General features: G+C 52.2%; 1 protein-coding gene across 1 annotated transcript in view; it reads right to left on the bottom strand.

Annotated features, from left to right (window-relative positions):
• Window positions 1-7351: 7351 nt before the first annotated feature.
• Window positions 7352-14779, bottom strand: part of CSMD2 (CUB and Sushi multiple domains 2) — a 290617-nt gene continuing 283189 nt past the window's right edge. The window contains 8 exon segments of the mRNA XM_063419131.1: window positions 7352-7485; window positions 8184-8351; window positions 9156-9294; window positions 10025-10112; window positions 10730-10842; window positions 11568-11729; window positions 12875-12940; window positions 14297-14476. Of these exon segments, the coding sequence (XP_063275201.1) occupies window positions 8195-8351; window positions 9156-9294; window positions 10025-10112; window positions 10730-10842; window positions 11568-11729; window positions 12875-12940; window positions 14297-14476 (905 nt within the window). The 3' untranslated portion in view covers window positions 7352-7485; window positions 8184-8194.

Raw genomic sequence — 14779 nt, forward strand, 5'->3', positions numbered from 1 at the left:
CGTAAATGAGCAGCTGAGGACGGAGTCCGTTATTGGAGGTGACATAAAATTCCAGATTTTTCTTCTTGGATTATTGTTTGATGGGGAGGGGGTTTTTTGTCTCCTAAAAAGAGGGATTTGGGTTTTTTTAAGCGCTTTGTTCTGCGGGAATGTTGCAGGAGCTGGGATAAATAAATCCCAAATTCCATCAGAACACCGGGAATGGCGCTCCCAGCCCCACAGGCAGGATGCCCAAAATTCGGGAAGCTGATCCTGCTTCTCCAGGGAAAAAAAAAAAAAAGGAAAATTCTGGATGCTCTGCCCAAAATAGCTCCAAGATTCCTGAAGAGCAGGGAGAGGGAATGAGGAGTCACGGGGAATTAAATTCCATCAATTTCCATGGAATTGGCTGCGGGAATGAGGCCGGGAAATGCCGAGAGCCCAAATTAAAGGTGGGGAGGGCAGGATGGGCCTGGCAGTGACGGGAGGGGACAGGGATGGAAAGCACGGGAATCATGGAATGGAGAAGGCTGGAAAAGATCTCCAAGACCATCAAATCCAACCTTCCCAATTCCTTCCATGGAGCCCACGGATAAGGATGCTCCTGGTGGGATGAGGGCTGGGAAAAACCTTTGGAGATGCGGTTGGAATGTTGGATCCTGTCCCTCTGGCCCCACTCCCCATCCCAGGTATCCCTGCAGGATAATTCCTGGCACAATCCAGGGAACAGCTGCCTCCTGTCTGGAAAGGAAATAATATTAATTAGGCCTCTTAATGAGGGTTTGTTGTGGCGTTAATTAACCCCCAGGCCTTGGCAGAGGCTGGGGGTGGGGGCTCAGCCCCGGCACTTCTGAGGAATTCCCAAAAAAACCCAATTCCCGAGATTCCTGCTGTCATTTTCCCTGCCTTGCCCTCAGATCCTGGCAGCTGTCCCTGCTCCAGTCACCCCTCCGGGCTGCCAAAATTCGGGATGTGATATCCTTAAACCTCCCTCTGCTGCCAACACCGTTTTGTTCCCATCTGTTTTCCAAGGGTTTTTCCAAAGGAGTTCAGCCCAGCCCGGCCTGGCAGCACCACCCTGCTCCGAAAGCTTTGGAGCAGCATCGTCGGAATCTGGGAATTCCAGAGGAGTTTGGGGATGGAAGGGACTTTAAGGATCATCCTGCCCTGGGACACCTTCCACTACCCCAGGTTTTTCCACCCTGGCCTTGGACGCTTCCAGGGATTTGGCAGTCGCAGGTTGTGGGGAATATTCCCTTGGGAATATTTGGGATCTGTGTGCCATGAGCTGGGAAGGGCAGAGCCCATCCCAATCCATGGAATTTCACCCTGGGATCCTCTCCAGGTGGAAGCAGAGCTGGCTCCAGGGAATCCTGCACCCAACACGGGATTCCCGTGAGGATCGACCTGCTGGATCGGGATGGAGCTGCTCCCTTTCCTCTGTTTGAAGCCTCTTCATTCCCGGTGTTCCAGGCACTGGGAATGGCAGCACCATGGAGGAAATGTAGGGATAAAAATTCCCAAATCCAGCAGGGAGTGGAGTTCTGGAGCCAGAACCTTCCGGGGTGGCAGGAGCTGCTTCCAGAGGATTGGGAAGTTCAGGGACGGAGATGCCACATCCAGCTCCTGGGAATGGTGCAGATAATCCAGGGATTTGTGGATTATCCAATAAGAATAATAATAATTATTATTATTATTGGAAAATTCCAAGGGTCTGAGCTCCCCAGGGGGATCAGGGTGTGTATTCCCAAGGATTGGGAATTGTGCTGGTGGTGGCAGCCCCTCCCCGCTGATCCCACATCCAGGAATTCCCGCTCAAAGCCATTCCAGGTTCCCGCAGCTCCATCAGCCTCGCCCTGGGCTCTTTTTTGGGTCTGAACACGGATTTCAAACAATCTCTTCCCATTTTTTCCAGGTTTCCTGGCAGATTTCCGAAGGAACTCTCCGGGACACTGCCTGCGATCCCAAAGTGCTCCAGAGGTGTTTTCCAGGCGCTGAGAAGTGACGGAAGAAGGGAAAAATCAATGGTTACAGTCCCAGCGGGTTGGTTCTGCCAATGAGCCGTGCTCTCCCTGCTGAAAAAACCGGGAATTGCTGAGTGGGGGGGAAAAAGGAATGGGGGGAAAAAGGAAAGGGAAAAATGAAAGGGGGGGGGAAAAAGGGAAAGGGAGGACAAAAAGGAAAGAGGGGGGAAAAAAAAGGGAATGGGGGAAAGAAAGGGAACGGGATAAAAAAAGGGAACGGGGGGAAAAAAAGGGAACGGGGGGGAAAAAAAGGGAACGGGGGGGAAAAAAAGGGAACGGGGGGGAAAAAAAGGGAACGGGGGGGAAAAAAAGGGAACGGGGGGGAAAAAAAGGGAACGGGGGGGAAAAAAAGGGAACGGGGGGGAAAAAAAGGGAAAGGGGGGAAAAAAAGGGAAAGGGGGGAAAAAAAGGGAACGGGGGGAAAAAAAGGGAAAGGGGGGAAAAAAAGGGAACGGGGGGGAAAAAAAGGGAACGGGGGGGAAAAAAAGGGAACGGGGGGGAAAAAAAGGGAACGGGGGGGAAAAAAAGGGAACGGGGGGGAAAAAAAGGGAAAGGGGGGAAAAAAAGGGAACGGGGGGGGAAAAAGGGAAAGGGGAGAAAAAAGGGAAAGGGGGGGAAAAAGGGAAAGGGGGGGAAAAAGGGAAAGGGGGGGAAAAAGGGAAAGGGGGGGAAAAAAGGGAAAGGGGGGGAAAAAAAGGGAAAGGGGGGGAAAAAAAGGGAAAGGGGGGGAAAAAAAGGGAAAGGGGGGGAAAAAAAGGGAAAGGGGGGGAAAAAAAGGGAAAGGGGGGGAAAAAAAGGGAAAGGGGGGGAAAAAAAGGGAAAGGGGGGGAAAAAGGGAAGGGAGGGGGGAAAAAGGGAAGGGGGAAAAAGGGAAAGGAAAGGGGGCTTGGAATATTCCAGGCTGGCAGATTGTTGCTTTGGGAAGGAATTTGGAGCTCGAGGGGATTCATTTTAGAAGAAAATCCTAATTTAAAATATCTCCCGATTTTTTTGGGGGGGAAGAGGAGGCAGCTCCTGGCATGGGATGCTCCCGGAGAATTCCTCAGGTGTCCTGGCTGTGGCTCTGGAAATTCGGGAATGTCTAAACGGATTTTTTGCGGGATTTTCTGCAGCTCCAGCACTGATGGCACCGCGGGATTCGGGATTTTCTCACCGGGATAAAACCGGGATGAGCCGAGCTCCTCATCCTCCTCATCCTCCTCATCCTCCTCATCCTCCTCATCCTCCTCCGCCCATCCCGAGGCTGTCCCAGGTGCAGCTGTGGGAATTCCGGGCCCTTAAAAGCGCCCTGGCCGCGGAATTAATGAGGTGTTAATGAGTGAGGAGCCTCATTAAGGAGCCGAACCGCGGCTCATCATCGATGCAATTTTATCCCGAGCCCTCTGCTCCTCCCGCCAGCTCTCCCAGCTGCTCTTCCCGGGTTTATTCCCCTCAAAAATGCCCGGTGGATGCTCCAGCTCCAGCTCCTGCCTCGCTGCTCTCTCCCTGATTTTTTTCCCCTCAGAAGATTCCCAGTGTTCGTCTCTCCCCCTTTTTTTTTTTTTTTTATTTTTTAAAAAAATTTTTAAGTTTTTTAATTTTTTTTTTAATTTTAAATTTTTTTTTTTTAGATTTTTAAATTTTTTTTTATTCCCCCCCCCAAAAAAAACTCGCGGTGGAATCTCCAGCTCTCCCAGTTTCCCTGTTTTTTCCCCCCCAAAAAATATTCCCGGTGAATGCTCCATCTCCTTCCAGCTCTCCCAGACGCTCTTCCCAGTTTTATTCCCCCAAAATTCCCGGTGGATGCTCCAGCTCCTGTCCTGTCGCTCTCTCCCTGGATTTTTTTTCCCGGTGGATGCTCCAGCTCCTGCTTCCCTGGTCTCTCCCTGGTTTTTTTTACCCCCAAAGATTCCCAGCAGGAATTCCCAGCAGGAATTCCCAGCAGGAATTCCCAGCAGGAATTCCCAGCAGGAATTCCCAGCAGGAATTCCCAGCAGGAATTCCCAGCAGGAATTCCCAGCAGGAATTCCCAGCAGGAATTCCCAGCAGGAATTCCCAGCAGGAATTCCCAGCAGGAATTCCCAGCAGTTTCCTCGCTGCTCCCTCCCTCGATGAAGAGCCGGGAGGGATTTTTGGGATCTTTCCTTCCAGGGAATGCGGGCGGAGAAGTCGGGAGAGCTTTGGAAAATCTCGAAATTCCCATTTTGGAGGAGATTCCAGGGCTGGAACTCGGCGGCAAGAAAAGCTTGGGAAAGGAGGAATTCTCCCCTCAAGAACAGCCCGAAAGCTGAGCCTGGCTCAGGGATTAAATCCCAAAAGCTGAGCCTGGCTCAGGGATTAAATCCCAAAAAACTGAGCCTGGCTCAGGGATTAAATCCCAAAAGCTGAGCCTGGCTCAGGGATTAAATCCCAAAAACCGAGCCTGGCTCAGGGATTAAATCCCAAAAGCTGAGCCTGGCTCAGGGATTAAATCCAAAAACCGAGCCTGGCTCAGGGATTAAATCCCAAATACAGAGGGAAACTTTGGGAATTGGGAGCAGGAGGAATCCTGGAGCGGTTTGGGTTGAAGGAACCTTCAGGATGATCCCAATTCCACCCAATTCCAGGGACAGGGAGCTCCCACTGCTCCAAGCCCGGACAATTCCCGGGATGGGGCAGCTCCAGCTTCTCCAGGAGGCTCCGTGGACTCCAAAATGATTTTGATCCCCTTCCCTCGCTCGGAATCCGTCGGGAATCCTGCAGGATCCCTTCCCCCGCCCCGAAATCCCAAGGAATGTTCAGGCTGATCCTGCCGGGAATTGGTCACACCAAACATCCCAAAAAACCCCTCAGCTCCTTCCCCACCCTGATTCTGGATAAATCCCACCAAGGAGGGGACAAACCCAGGGATAAATCCAGGGATAAATCCAGGGACAAATCCAAGGATAAATCCAGGGATAAATCCAAGGATAAATTCAGGGATAAATCCAGGGATAAATCCAAGGATAAATCCAGGGATAAATCCAAGGATAAATTCAGGGACAAATCCAGGGACAAATCCAAGGATAAATCCAGGGATAAATCCAGGGACAAATCCAAGGACAAATCCAGGGATAAATCCAGGGACAAATCCAAGGATAAAGTGTCTAAAAAGCCAAATAAAAGGCAACGGAGAGAACCAAATCCACGTGGGACATCACAGACCCCGCCAGGGCCTTTTTCATCCCAAATTTCCTCGATCCTGAGTTAATTCCTGCCAGTCACCAGGCACGGGGAGAGAGGAGGCGTTGGGCTCCTAATTAAAAACCTCATTAAGGCAAATTGGGGCTCCTGGAGCGGGATTGCGGGGGTTGGGAAGTGGGAAGGATCCCAGTGGGATCTCCCTGGGAAAATCCCGCTGGAAAAGCCAAATCCATTCATCCAAACCCACCGGAATTTCCCGAATTTCCCCGTTTTCCTGAAATCGGGATGTGCTTCCAGCAGCTGGGAAAGTTGGGAATCTCCATCCCTGCACGAGTGGTGTGTGCACATCCAGAATATCCTGGGATAAATCTTTTGGGATTCACACACATTAAAAAGGGAAAAAAAAAAAAAAGAAAATAATAATAATAATAAAAAAATAGGAATAAAAAGCACCAGGGGGCTGTAAGAAAAAGCAATGCAAAAATCGAGATTTTTTTATTATTCGGAAATCCAAAATCGAAAATAGCTTTGAAATTCCGCAGGGAAACGCCGGGAACACACGGAAAAGCCTCATATACAGAGACAGATAAATTAACTGGGAATTCTGCAGACAAGCCAGGGGCATGGAGAGATTCCATATGTACATTTTTATGGAAACCATTTATACACTTTATTACATTTACAAAAAAAAGCTGATTTTTTTTTTTCCCCACTACTTTTGTTTTGTTTTTCCCTACGATAATGAAAAAAAAAATTACATTTTGGTTTTTTTTATTTATTTTTTAGCTGTACAAACTTTTAATTAATAAAAATATATCTCTGTACAAAAGAGGGATTTGAGCTTTTTTTGTGGTTTTTTAATTGTTTTTCTCATTTTTTCCTTTTTTCTTGATTTTTTCCCTTTTTTTTTTTCATTTTTTTCTCTTTTATTTTCATTTTTTCCCCTTTTCCCCATTTTTTTTTAATCATATGCAGGTCCTCTGGGCACAAGGATGGAGAATGGCATGGAGCAGATCCCAGCCAGCTTCCAAAAAAAAATGGGATAAACCCCTTTTCCCACTTCCTTAGCTCCCTGGGCAACAGCAGAAAAAGGGAATTCATGGATCCAAAGCAGCGAATTCCATCAAAGTCCAGCTTCCCCTTCTCCCTGCCTGGGTGGTTTTAAATATTTTGGATTTATTTTGCACTCCTGGTTTAAGTGAGTTTCTCCTGGTTTGAGTTTCTCCTGGGTTAAGTGAGTTTCTCCTGGGTTTTTCCCAAGTTTTCCTTGGAAAGGCCCCATTTGAAAACTCTTCCTCTGCTCAAGCCCTGGGGTAAAAAAATCCAACCAAGGAATGACCCCGAAACCCAAATAGAGAAACCCCAAATCCTCATCTCATCCCATCCAGTAAATCCAGCCAGGAATGCCCAAAGGAAAACCAAACCCAGGGAAGAGGGGAAAAGCTTCCCAAGGTTTGGAAAGCTCCCGTTGGAAATCCCTTCCTCTGCTCAAGCCCTGGGGCAGAAAATTCAACCACAAAAAACAACCCAGACACACAAAATCCTCGTCCTGACCCATCCAGGTGTTTCCCACGGATCCAGAGCCTCGTGCACCACCTCTGCTGCCCGAGCTCGTCCCAAAGGTTTGGGAAGCTCCTTCCAGGAACAGCTTGGGAAAGAGTTCCCGAGGGCTCGGAGCGGGGTGGGAGCAGAACCTTTGGCTTGGAGATCCAGTAGGATGGAGAAGGTGGATCCAGCAGGATGGAGGAGGTGGATCCAAGGCAGATCCAGCAGGATGGAGGAGACGGATCCAGCAGGACAGAGGTGATGGATCCAGCAGGACAGAGATGGATCCAGCAGGATGGAGGAGATGGATCCAGCAGGATCCAGCAGGATGGAGGAGATGGATCCAGCAGGATGGAGATGGATCCAGCAGGACGGAGGAGATGGATCCAGCAGGATGGAGATGGATCCAGCAGGATGGAGGGAGATCCAGCAGGATGGAGGAGGTGGATCCAAGGCAGATCCAGCAGGATGGAGGTGGATCCAGCAGGATGGAGATGGATCCAGCAGGATGGAGGGAGATCCAGCAGGATGGAGGAGGTGGATCCAAGGCAGATCCAGCAGGATGGAGGAGGTGGATCCAGCAGCCCCTCGGGAATTCCAGGGAGGAGCAGCAGCCTCTCCGCAGCCCCGGGAGCAGGGAGGAGGGGATGGATGGATGGACGGTGAGGTGGGACAATCATCCACTGGACACCGACCCCGGGAAATCTGGGAAAGCAAAGAGTTGGTTGTGGCACGTGGAAGTTCTGGGGAAGCGGCTTCGTCATCCTGAAACTGGAGCATTCCAGAGGGAACGGCTCTACAATCCACAGGGAACTCCTGGTTACTCGAAGGCTGTAAATCCCAGATCCCTGTGCAGGATCCCTGTGCAGGATTCCCTGTCTGGAGTCACCCAGACATGATCCCACAGGAACCCTTCCAATCCCACAAAAACCCTTCCAACCCCACAAGAACCATTCCAACCTCATGTTCCCACAAGAACCTTTCCAACTCCATGACCCCATGAGAACCTTTCCAACCCCACCATCCCCTCAGAACCCCTCCTTCCCCTCACGCCCCCTCCCGGTGTCCCTGCCTGGTGTCCTCAGCCCGGTGTCCCCACCCCGGTGTCCCCAGCCCGGCGTCCCCTGCCTGGTGTCCCCAGCCCGGTGTCCCCAGCACGGTGTCCCCTGCCCGGTGTCCCCTCCCTGGTGTCCAGCCCGGTGTCCCCTGCCTGGTGTCCCCTGCCCCGGTGTCCCTGCCGGTGTCCAGCCCGGTGTCCAGCCCGATGTCCACCCCGGTGTCCCCAGCCCGCTGTCCCCTCCCCGGTGTCCCCAGCCCGCTGTCCCCTCCCCGGTGTCCCCAGCCCGGTGTCCCCTCCCCAGTGTCCCCTCCCCGCTGTCCCCTCCCCGCTGTCCCCTCCCCGCTGTCCTCCCCGGTGTCCGGTCCCTCTGTCCAGCCCGGTGTCCCCACCCCGCTGTCCCCTCCCCGCTGTCCCCCGCTGTCCCCCCCTCTCACCGTGCTATACGCTATACGGCCGTGCACACCGTGCTGACCGTGAACTCGGCCTCGCCCACGATGTCCGAGGGCTGCAGGCTGCGGTCGTACATGGGGTTCTCGAAGGTGCCCCTCACGTTGGTGTTCTCGTGCCCGGCGTAGCCGTTGAAGGGGACTTTGGGTCTCCTCCTGTGGGGTTGGGGACAAACCCGGCACGGGTGACAGCGCTGAGGGAGGGCAGGGGGCAGGGGGAAGCCCGGAATGGGGCAGGGAAATCCCTGGACAGGGACTGGGAGCAAACCCAGATTTACACCACGTCCAGTGCCGTGGGGAAGGGGGAAATTTGCTTTTTGTCCACCTAAATGTGGCCATAAATCCCAAAAACCACCAGCAAAACCCTCTTTGCTCTCCTCCCTCAAACCCTCATCCTGCCACGCTTTGTTTGTCCACTTCCTGAATTAAACCAGCTCTAAAGGGGGGATTTTAAGCCCGGCTTAATGAAAATTCTCTCAGATCCCTGAATTTCTTTTACCCTTTGGAATGATTCTCTCAAACCCTCCTTGTTGCTTTTCCACTCCCTGAATTAAACCAGTTCTAAAGGTGGGATCTTTTAAGTCCAGCCCACCAATATTTCTCTCAAATCCCTGAATTTCTTTCAACTTTTGGAATTATTCCCCCAATCTCCCAAACCCTTTTTGTTGCTGTCCCACCTCCTAAATTAAACCAGCCCTAAAATTGGGATTTTAAGCCCAGCTCACTGATACTTCTCTCAAATCCCCAAATTCCCTTCACCTTTTGGAATTCTTGCCCCAAACCCACCTGTGTTTGTAGAGATAAATCACAAACCCTGCAATAACCTCCCAAACCCTCTGTTTTTGTCCCATCTCCTGAATTAAACCAGCCCTAAAAGAGGAATTTTAAACCCAGCTCACTTATACTTCTCTCAAATCCCCAAATTCCCTTCACCTTTTGGAATTCTTGCCCCAAACCCACCTGTGTTTGTAGAGATAAAGCACAAACCCTGCAATAATCAGGGCGATGAAAGGCACAAGGATGGCGGCTGCCACGGAGCTGCTGTTGGATGCAAAGTGGTGACCAATGGATTCGGGATCGTTTTCCATCATGCTGATGTCTGGAACAGAGAGGAAAACATTTCCCACATTTCCAAACCTCTGCTGGGGGAAAAAGGCCGAGCTCGAGGTACCAAAATGAGTGAGGCAGTGCTGGAAAAGGGAATTTAAAACTGGATGTGCAAGGATGGAGATCCAGCCTAGCTTAGGCCTCATCATTTATTTAGAGCTGTAATTAAAGAAAGGTGTAAATTGATTTATTTTGCCCAAAAGGTCCAACTTGGATGCATCAAGTTGGGCTTTAAGGAGACTCTGAAACGCTGCATTAATGAGCATCCATAAAGGTGAGGAGATTCCAGCAATCCCGAGGGATTAAAGAGCTCAAACCACGCTTTAAGAGGTATTTAGGAGCTTAAACTTCGGGTGGTTTAAGCTCTCAAGAGCCTCTGTGATTTCTGATGGAGACACTTTCTGCGGTGGGAATGGGATTTGGGCTTGGTGGGGATCTGGGAATTTGATAAAAAAACCATTCCAGGTGTTGTTTGTGCTTCCAAACTCTCCCTGCCTTTGCACAGCAGCCTGGTTATCCCTCATTTTGCTCCCAAATTATGGATTTTATCATTGTGGTGTTTGTTTTGTGCTGTTTGTCCCCCACAAACCCCACCCCGAGCTCGGAAAGAGCAGAAAATTCACGCCAGGGGCTGGAGAAACATTCCCTGCCTGGAAACCCCCACCAGGCCAGGATGGAGCTTTTGGAATCGAGGGGAAAAGTGCAAATCCAAGGAATTTTACCGAGCCTCTGGAGGCCGAACTGCCCGAAGCCTTTGCCACGCACGAAGCCCTGGTACACGAAGGTGCCGCTCGAGGACTCCGACGAGACCTGCGGGGAGCAGAAATCCACGGATTTAACCTTTCCCTGGATTTAACACCCAGCTCATCTCAGCCCCTTCCAAGTGCATTCATTTGATGCCATTCCCTGGAAAATCCTGGCATTTTTTTAAAGGAGTTTTGCTGCCCAACAGCTGGAAATTTTCCTGTCTCCACGGAATGGAAGCAAAAAAAAATCTCGTTTGTGATAAACCGGAGAGGACATTGCTGATTCCAGAGGGAGAGGGGAAAAGCGGCCATGGGTCAGTCAGATCCACATTTTTTCCAAGCTCCAGTGGATGCCTAAAGGGCTTGGGAAACTCCCAGACACAGGCAGAGGGTGAGGAATTGGCTCCATTAAGGAAAATCAGCTTTTCCAGCCAAAACATTGGGCAGATACAAAAACATCCACATGGAACAAATCCCATTGGTTTTTCCTCCAGCATCACCTGGGATTTGATGGATTCCAAACCCCAGGGCCACAAAACCAACCCCCAGCTGCAGGAGGAGCTGTCACCTGCTGGGGAAGTGCCACATGTCCCCTCCCAGCCGTGGAGCTGCTCCCAAGCCCTGGGAATGATCCAGGGAAGGGAAATCCAGCCCGGGACAGGGTGGATTTTGTGCACTCACGTGTCCATCCAGAGCCCATTTGTCATTCCTGAACTTGCTGGCAAAGCTTTCCAGCGGCCCCATGATCTGGTACACCTGGAGCAGCAGGTGCACGTCCTCCTTCTTGTAAATCCCTGGAAAAAATGGGATTTTGTCAGCTCTGGATTGAAATAATCGAGTGGGAGGGCAGAGAAACCACGTCAGGATTTGAGTGGACACCAGCCCTGGCACTGGGATGCACTGGGAAACACAGCCCAGGATCCTGAAGATATTTTCCATGTGGGAAAAGACTTAACTCAACATTTAATTAATATTTAATTAATATTTAATTAATATTTAATTAATATTCAGGTTCTGCTGCTGGATCAGGAAGAGCCTGGTGCTCCAGGAGAGCAGGGACACGGAGCACTCACAGAAGCTGGACGGGACCCACAAGGATCATTAAGTCCAACTCACATAATTCCATATTTTTTTTTGCCAAAAGCTCCAAGTCCTACCTTGGACACCTCCAGGGATGGGCACTCCAAACCTCCCTGGGCAGCTCCAAGGCCTGGCCACGGAGAAATTTTCCCTGATATCCAACCTGGCACACACCGAGGCTGTTCCATCCTGGCACCACAGCCCAGCCCACCCCTGCCAGGGAGTTGTGGGGAGCCCCCTGAGCCTCCTTTTCTCCATCAGGAACTCTCCAGATCCTTCTCCAGCTCCATTCCTTTCCCCGGACACACCCCAGCCCCTCTCTAGCCGTGAGTGACCAGGAGTGACCACAGCCCCGGGGGTGTCCTGGCAGTGTCCTGGCAGTGTCCTGGCAGTGTCCTGGCAGTGTCCTGGCAGTGTCCTGGCGGTGCCAGCCCCTCACCGGACACCTGCAGCTCCACCCCGCTGTGGTCCATCAAGGTGGCGTTGACCTTGCTGGTGGCAGGGTCGAAGCTGGTGACAGACAGCATGGCCGGCTGCTTCTTCCCCATGTACTCGTAGGAGCCTTTCCACAGGGAATTCCTGGCGAACACGTCCGCAGGCACTGCAAAAGATGCAGAGTTTTTTGCAAAAGATGCAAAAAAACCTCAAAAAAACCACCCCCAAACCAGGAGCATTTCTGTTTTTCAGGGGAAAAAAAAATCCCCACCAAGCAGGATTTCTGTCCTTCTTTGAGTTTGCCGACAGTAATTAAATTATTTTAAATATTGAATACCTTGAAAATATTTTGTGTTTCCAATGGATTAAATCCCACCTGCTCTGTGCCATCACCACGGGGGACAAAGGCAAAAACAGCCACTTCAATTTGGCTGTTGTGACCAAAAAACCCAGGAAAGTTTTAAGAATGAACCAACCTCCAAGATCATTTACTAGGAAAAGCTAACTTAAAATAAAAAAAGGTCGAATGTACAAAATCCTGGGAGGGCTGGAAAGCTCTGGGGAGGGCATGGGGAAGGATCCTGTTTGTTGGAATAGGATGGGGCAGGCGGCAGCTTCCAGAGCCCCAGGGGATTGAGGAGGGTGGATGGGATGGGGATCAAGATGTGTCCGTAGGGATCAGGATGTGTCCGTAGGGATCGGGATGTGTCTGTGAGGATGAGGATGTGTCCATGGGGATCAGGATGTGTCTGTGAGGATCAGGATGTGTCCATGGGGATCAGGATGTGTCTGTGAGGATCAGGATGTGTCCATGGGGATCAGGATGTGTCTGTGAGGATCAGGATGTGTCCATGGGGATCAGGATGTGTCCGTAGGGATCAGGATGTGTCTGTGAGGATGAGGATGTGTCCGTGGGGATGAAGATGTGTCCATGGGGATCAGGATGTGTCCATGAGGATCAGGATGTGTCCGTGGGGGTGAGGATGAGGATGTGTCCATGGGGATGTGTCCGTGGGGATGAGGATCAGGATGTGTCCATAGAGATCAGGATGTGTCTGTGGGGATTAGGATGTGTCCCTGGGGATCAGGATCAGGCTGTGTCCATAGAGATCAGGATGTGTCTGTGGGGATCAGGATGTGTCCATGAGGTTCAGGATGTGTCCCTGGGGATGAGGGTCAGGATGTGTCCATAGAGATCAAGATGTGTCCCTGGGGATCAGGATGTGTCCCTGGGGATCAGGATGTGTCCCTGGGGATCAGGACGTGTCCCTGGGGGTGACGATCAGGACGTGTCCCTGGGGGTGGCCCTACCTGCGAGCTTGGCCAGCGGTGGCTCCCGCGCCGTGCCCACGGGCCTCCCGCTGGGGCGGACGTCGGCTGGGACAGGACAGGGGACAAAGCAGAGCTGGTGAACCCTGCGGGCCCTGGCCCTGCCCACCCCAGAGTTCCTGAGGCTGGAAAAGCCCTCCAAGGTCACAGAGCCCAACGCTGTGCCCGATCCCTGCCTTGTCACCCAGCCCAGGGCGCTGAGCGCTGCGTCCAGGCCTTCCCTGGGAACTCCAATCCTCTCTGGGCAGCCCCTGCCAAGGCCTGACCACCCTTTCTGTGCAGGAATTTTCACAAAAATCTGACCCCAAACTCCCCTGGTGCAGCCTGAGGCCGTTCCCTCTCCTCCTGTCCCTGTCCCTGGGAGCAGAGCCCGTCCCCCCTGGGCTGTCCCCTCCTCTCAGGGAGCTCTGCAGAGGCAGAAATTCCCCCTGAGCCTCCTTTTCTCCAGGCTGAGCCCCCTCAGCTCCATCAGGAATTCTCCATTCCCTTCCCAGTTCTGTTCCCTGCCCTGGACACGCTCCAGCCCCTCCTGGTGTCCCAAATGGAGGAGCCCAGGATGGACACAGCACTGGAGGTGTCCCACCCCCACCACGATCCCTTCCCTCTGGTCCAGCCCTGATCCAGGCCAGGTGCCCCTGGCCCTGTGGGCACACCTGGCTCACGCCCAGCTGCCGTCCCTCAGCACCCCCAGGTCCCTCTCTCAGCCACTGTCCCCAGGCTGTCCTGCCCTTCCCTCTGGTGCCAGTTTTCTGCATTACAGGGTGACTGCTTTAGCTGATCCCAAAAAGCGTCTTTTTATACCGCATAAAGCCTGAAATGTTTACATATCAAAAGGCTATAGGCCAATTTCTGCCAAAATTATACATGAAGTTAAGCAGTACAAGCAATTTATTTCCCTCTGCTCCAATCCCAAGTGTCCAGGGCTCCACTTCCATGGATCAGAGCACGTTCCTCACCCAAGACTGTGGGGCAGGTAAAACGTGGGGGAGACAAACAGTGTTTGTCCTGTGTGGGTGCTCCTAGACCCAAAAAAACTCCCCAGAAGATCCCCAGGTGACTCTTTAAGGGAAGACTGGAGGTGGCACCTGAGTGTTGGGTCACAGGTTGGACCTGATGACCTCAAAAGCCTTTTCCAACCTAATTCTGGGGTTCTGCTGTGGACAGCAACAGTGGAGACCCTCCCAGAAGTGAAAATCAGGCTGGGCCATCCCACAACTTCCAAGGGAAAAAAAAATCACAGCTGAAAACCCCTCCCTCCTTCCTTGGAACTCTGACCCCAGACCTGAACCTTGGGGTTATCTGCAGCTTGAAAAACACCTCTGAAGGACCTCAAGGCCCAGGATCTCTACAAGCTGAGACCCTGGGGAGGTCCCCAGGGCCCAGCAGGTCCTGGCAGGGCCTCACCCAGGCAGATGGGGGGCTTTCCTGTCCAGCTGCCGTCGGCCTTGCAGGTGCGGTGCTCGGAGCCCCCGGTGAGGTAGAAGCCGCTCTGGCAGGAGTAGATCAAGGTGTAGCCCAGGGAGGGCAGGTCCAGGGCACCCACGTTGGCGTGGGAAGGGGTCTCGGGCTGTTTGCAGTGGTGGGCTGGAGGGGACAGGGGAAACAGGTGAGAGAAACCACCCAGGTGGGCAGCAGGAGGGTGAGAGGTGACACTGTGACATCTACAGGGGACAGAAACCTCCTGGAGGAGTTTCTGCAGCTCACAGGGCTGAGCCTGGGTTTCTCCCAGCTGGAGGAATTAATGAGGAGTTCCCCATGGTGGGTTTCTCTTCCTGGCTAAAGCTGAACCCGGCTCCAGCTTTGATGAGCTGAAAATCAGGATTGGCCACCCCCATTTCCAAGGGAAAAAGGCAAAACCAAAGGATGCTGAAGCACCTCTGAGCCCAG

The sequence above is a fragment of the Prinia subflava genome, chromosome 24 (assembly GCF_021018805.1).
Source record: "Prinia subflava isolate CZ2003 ecotype Zambia chromosome 24, Cam_Psub_1.2, whole genome shotgun sequence".
NCBI lineage: Eukaryota > Metazoa > Chordata > Aves > Passeriformes > Cisticolidae > Prinia > Prinia subflava.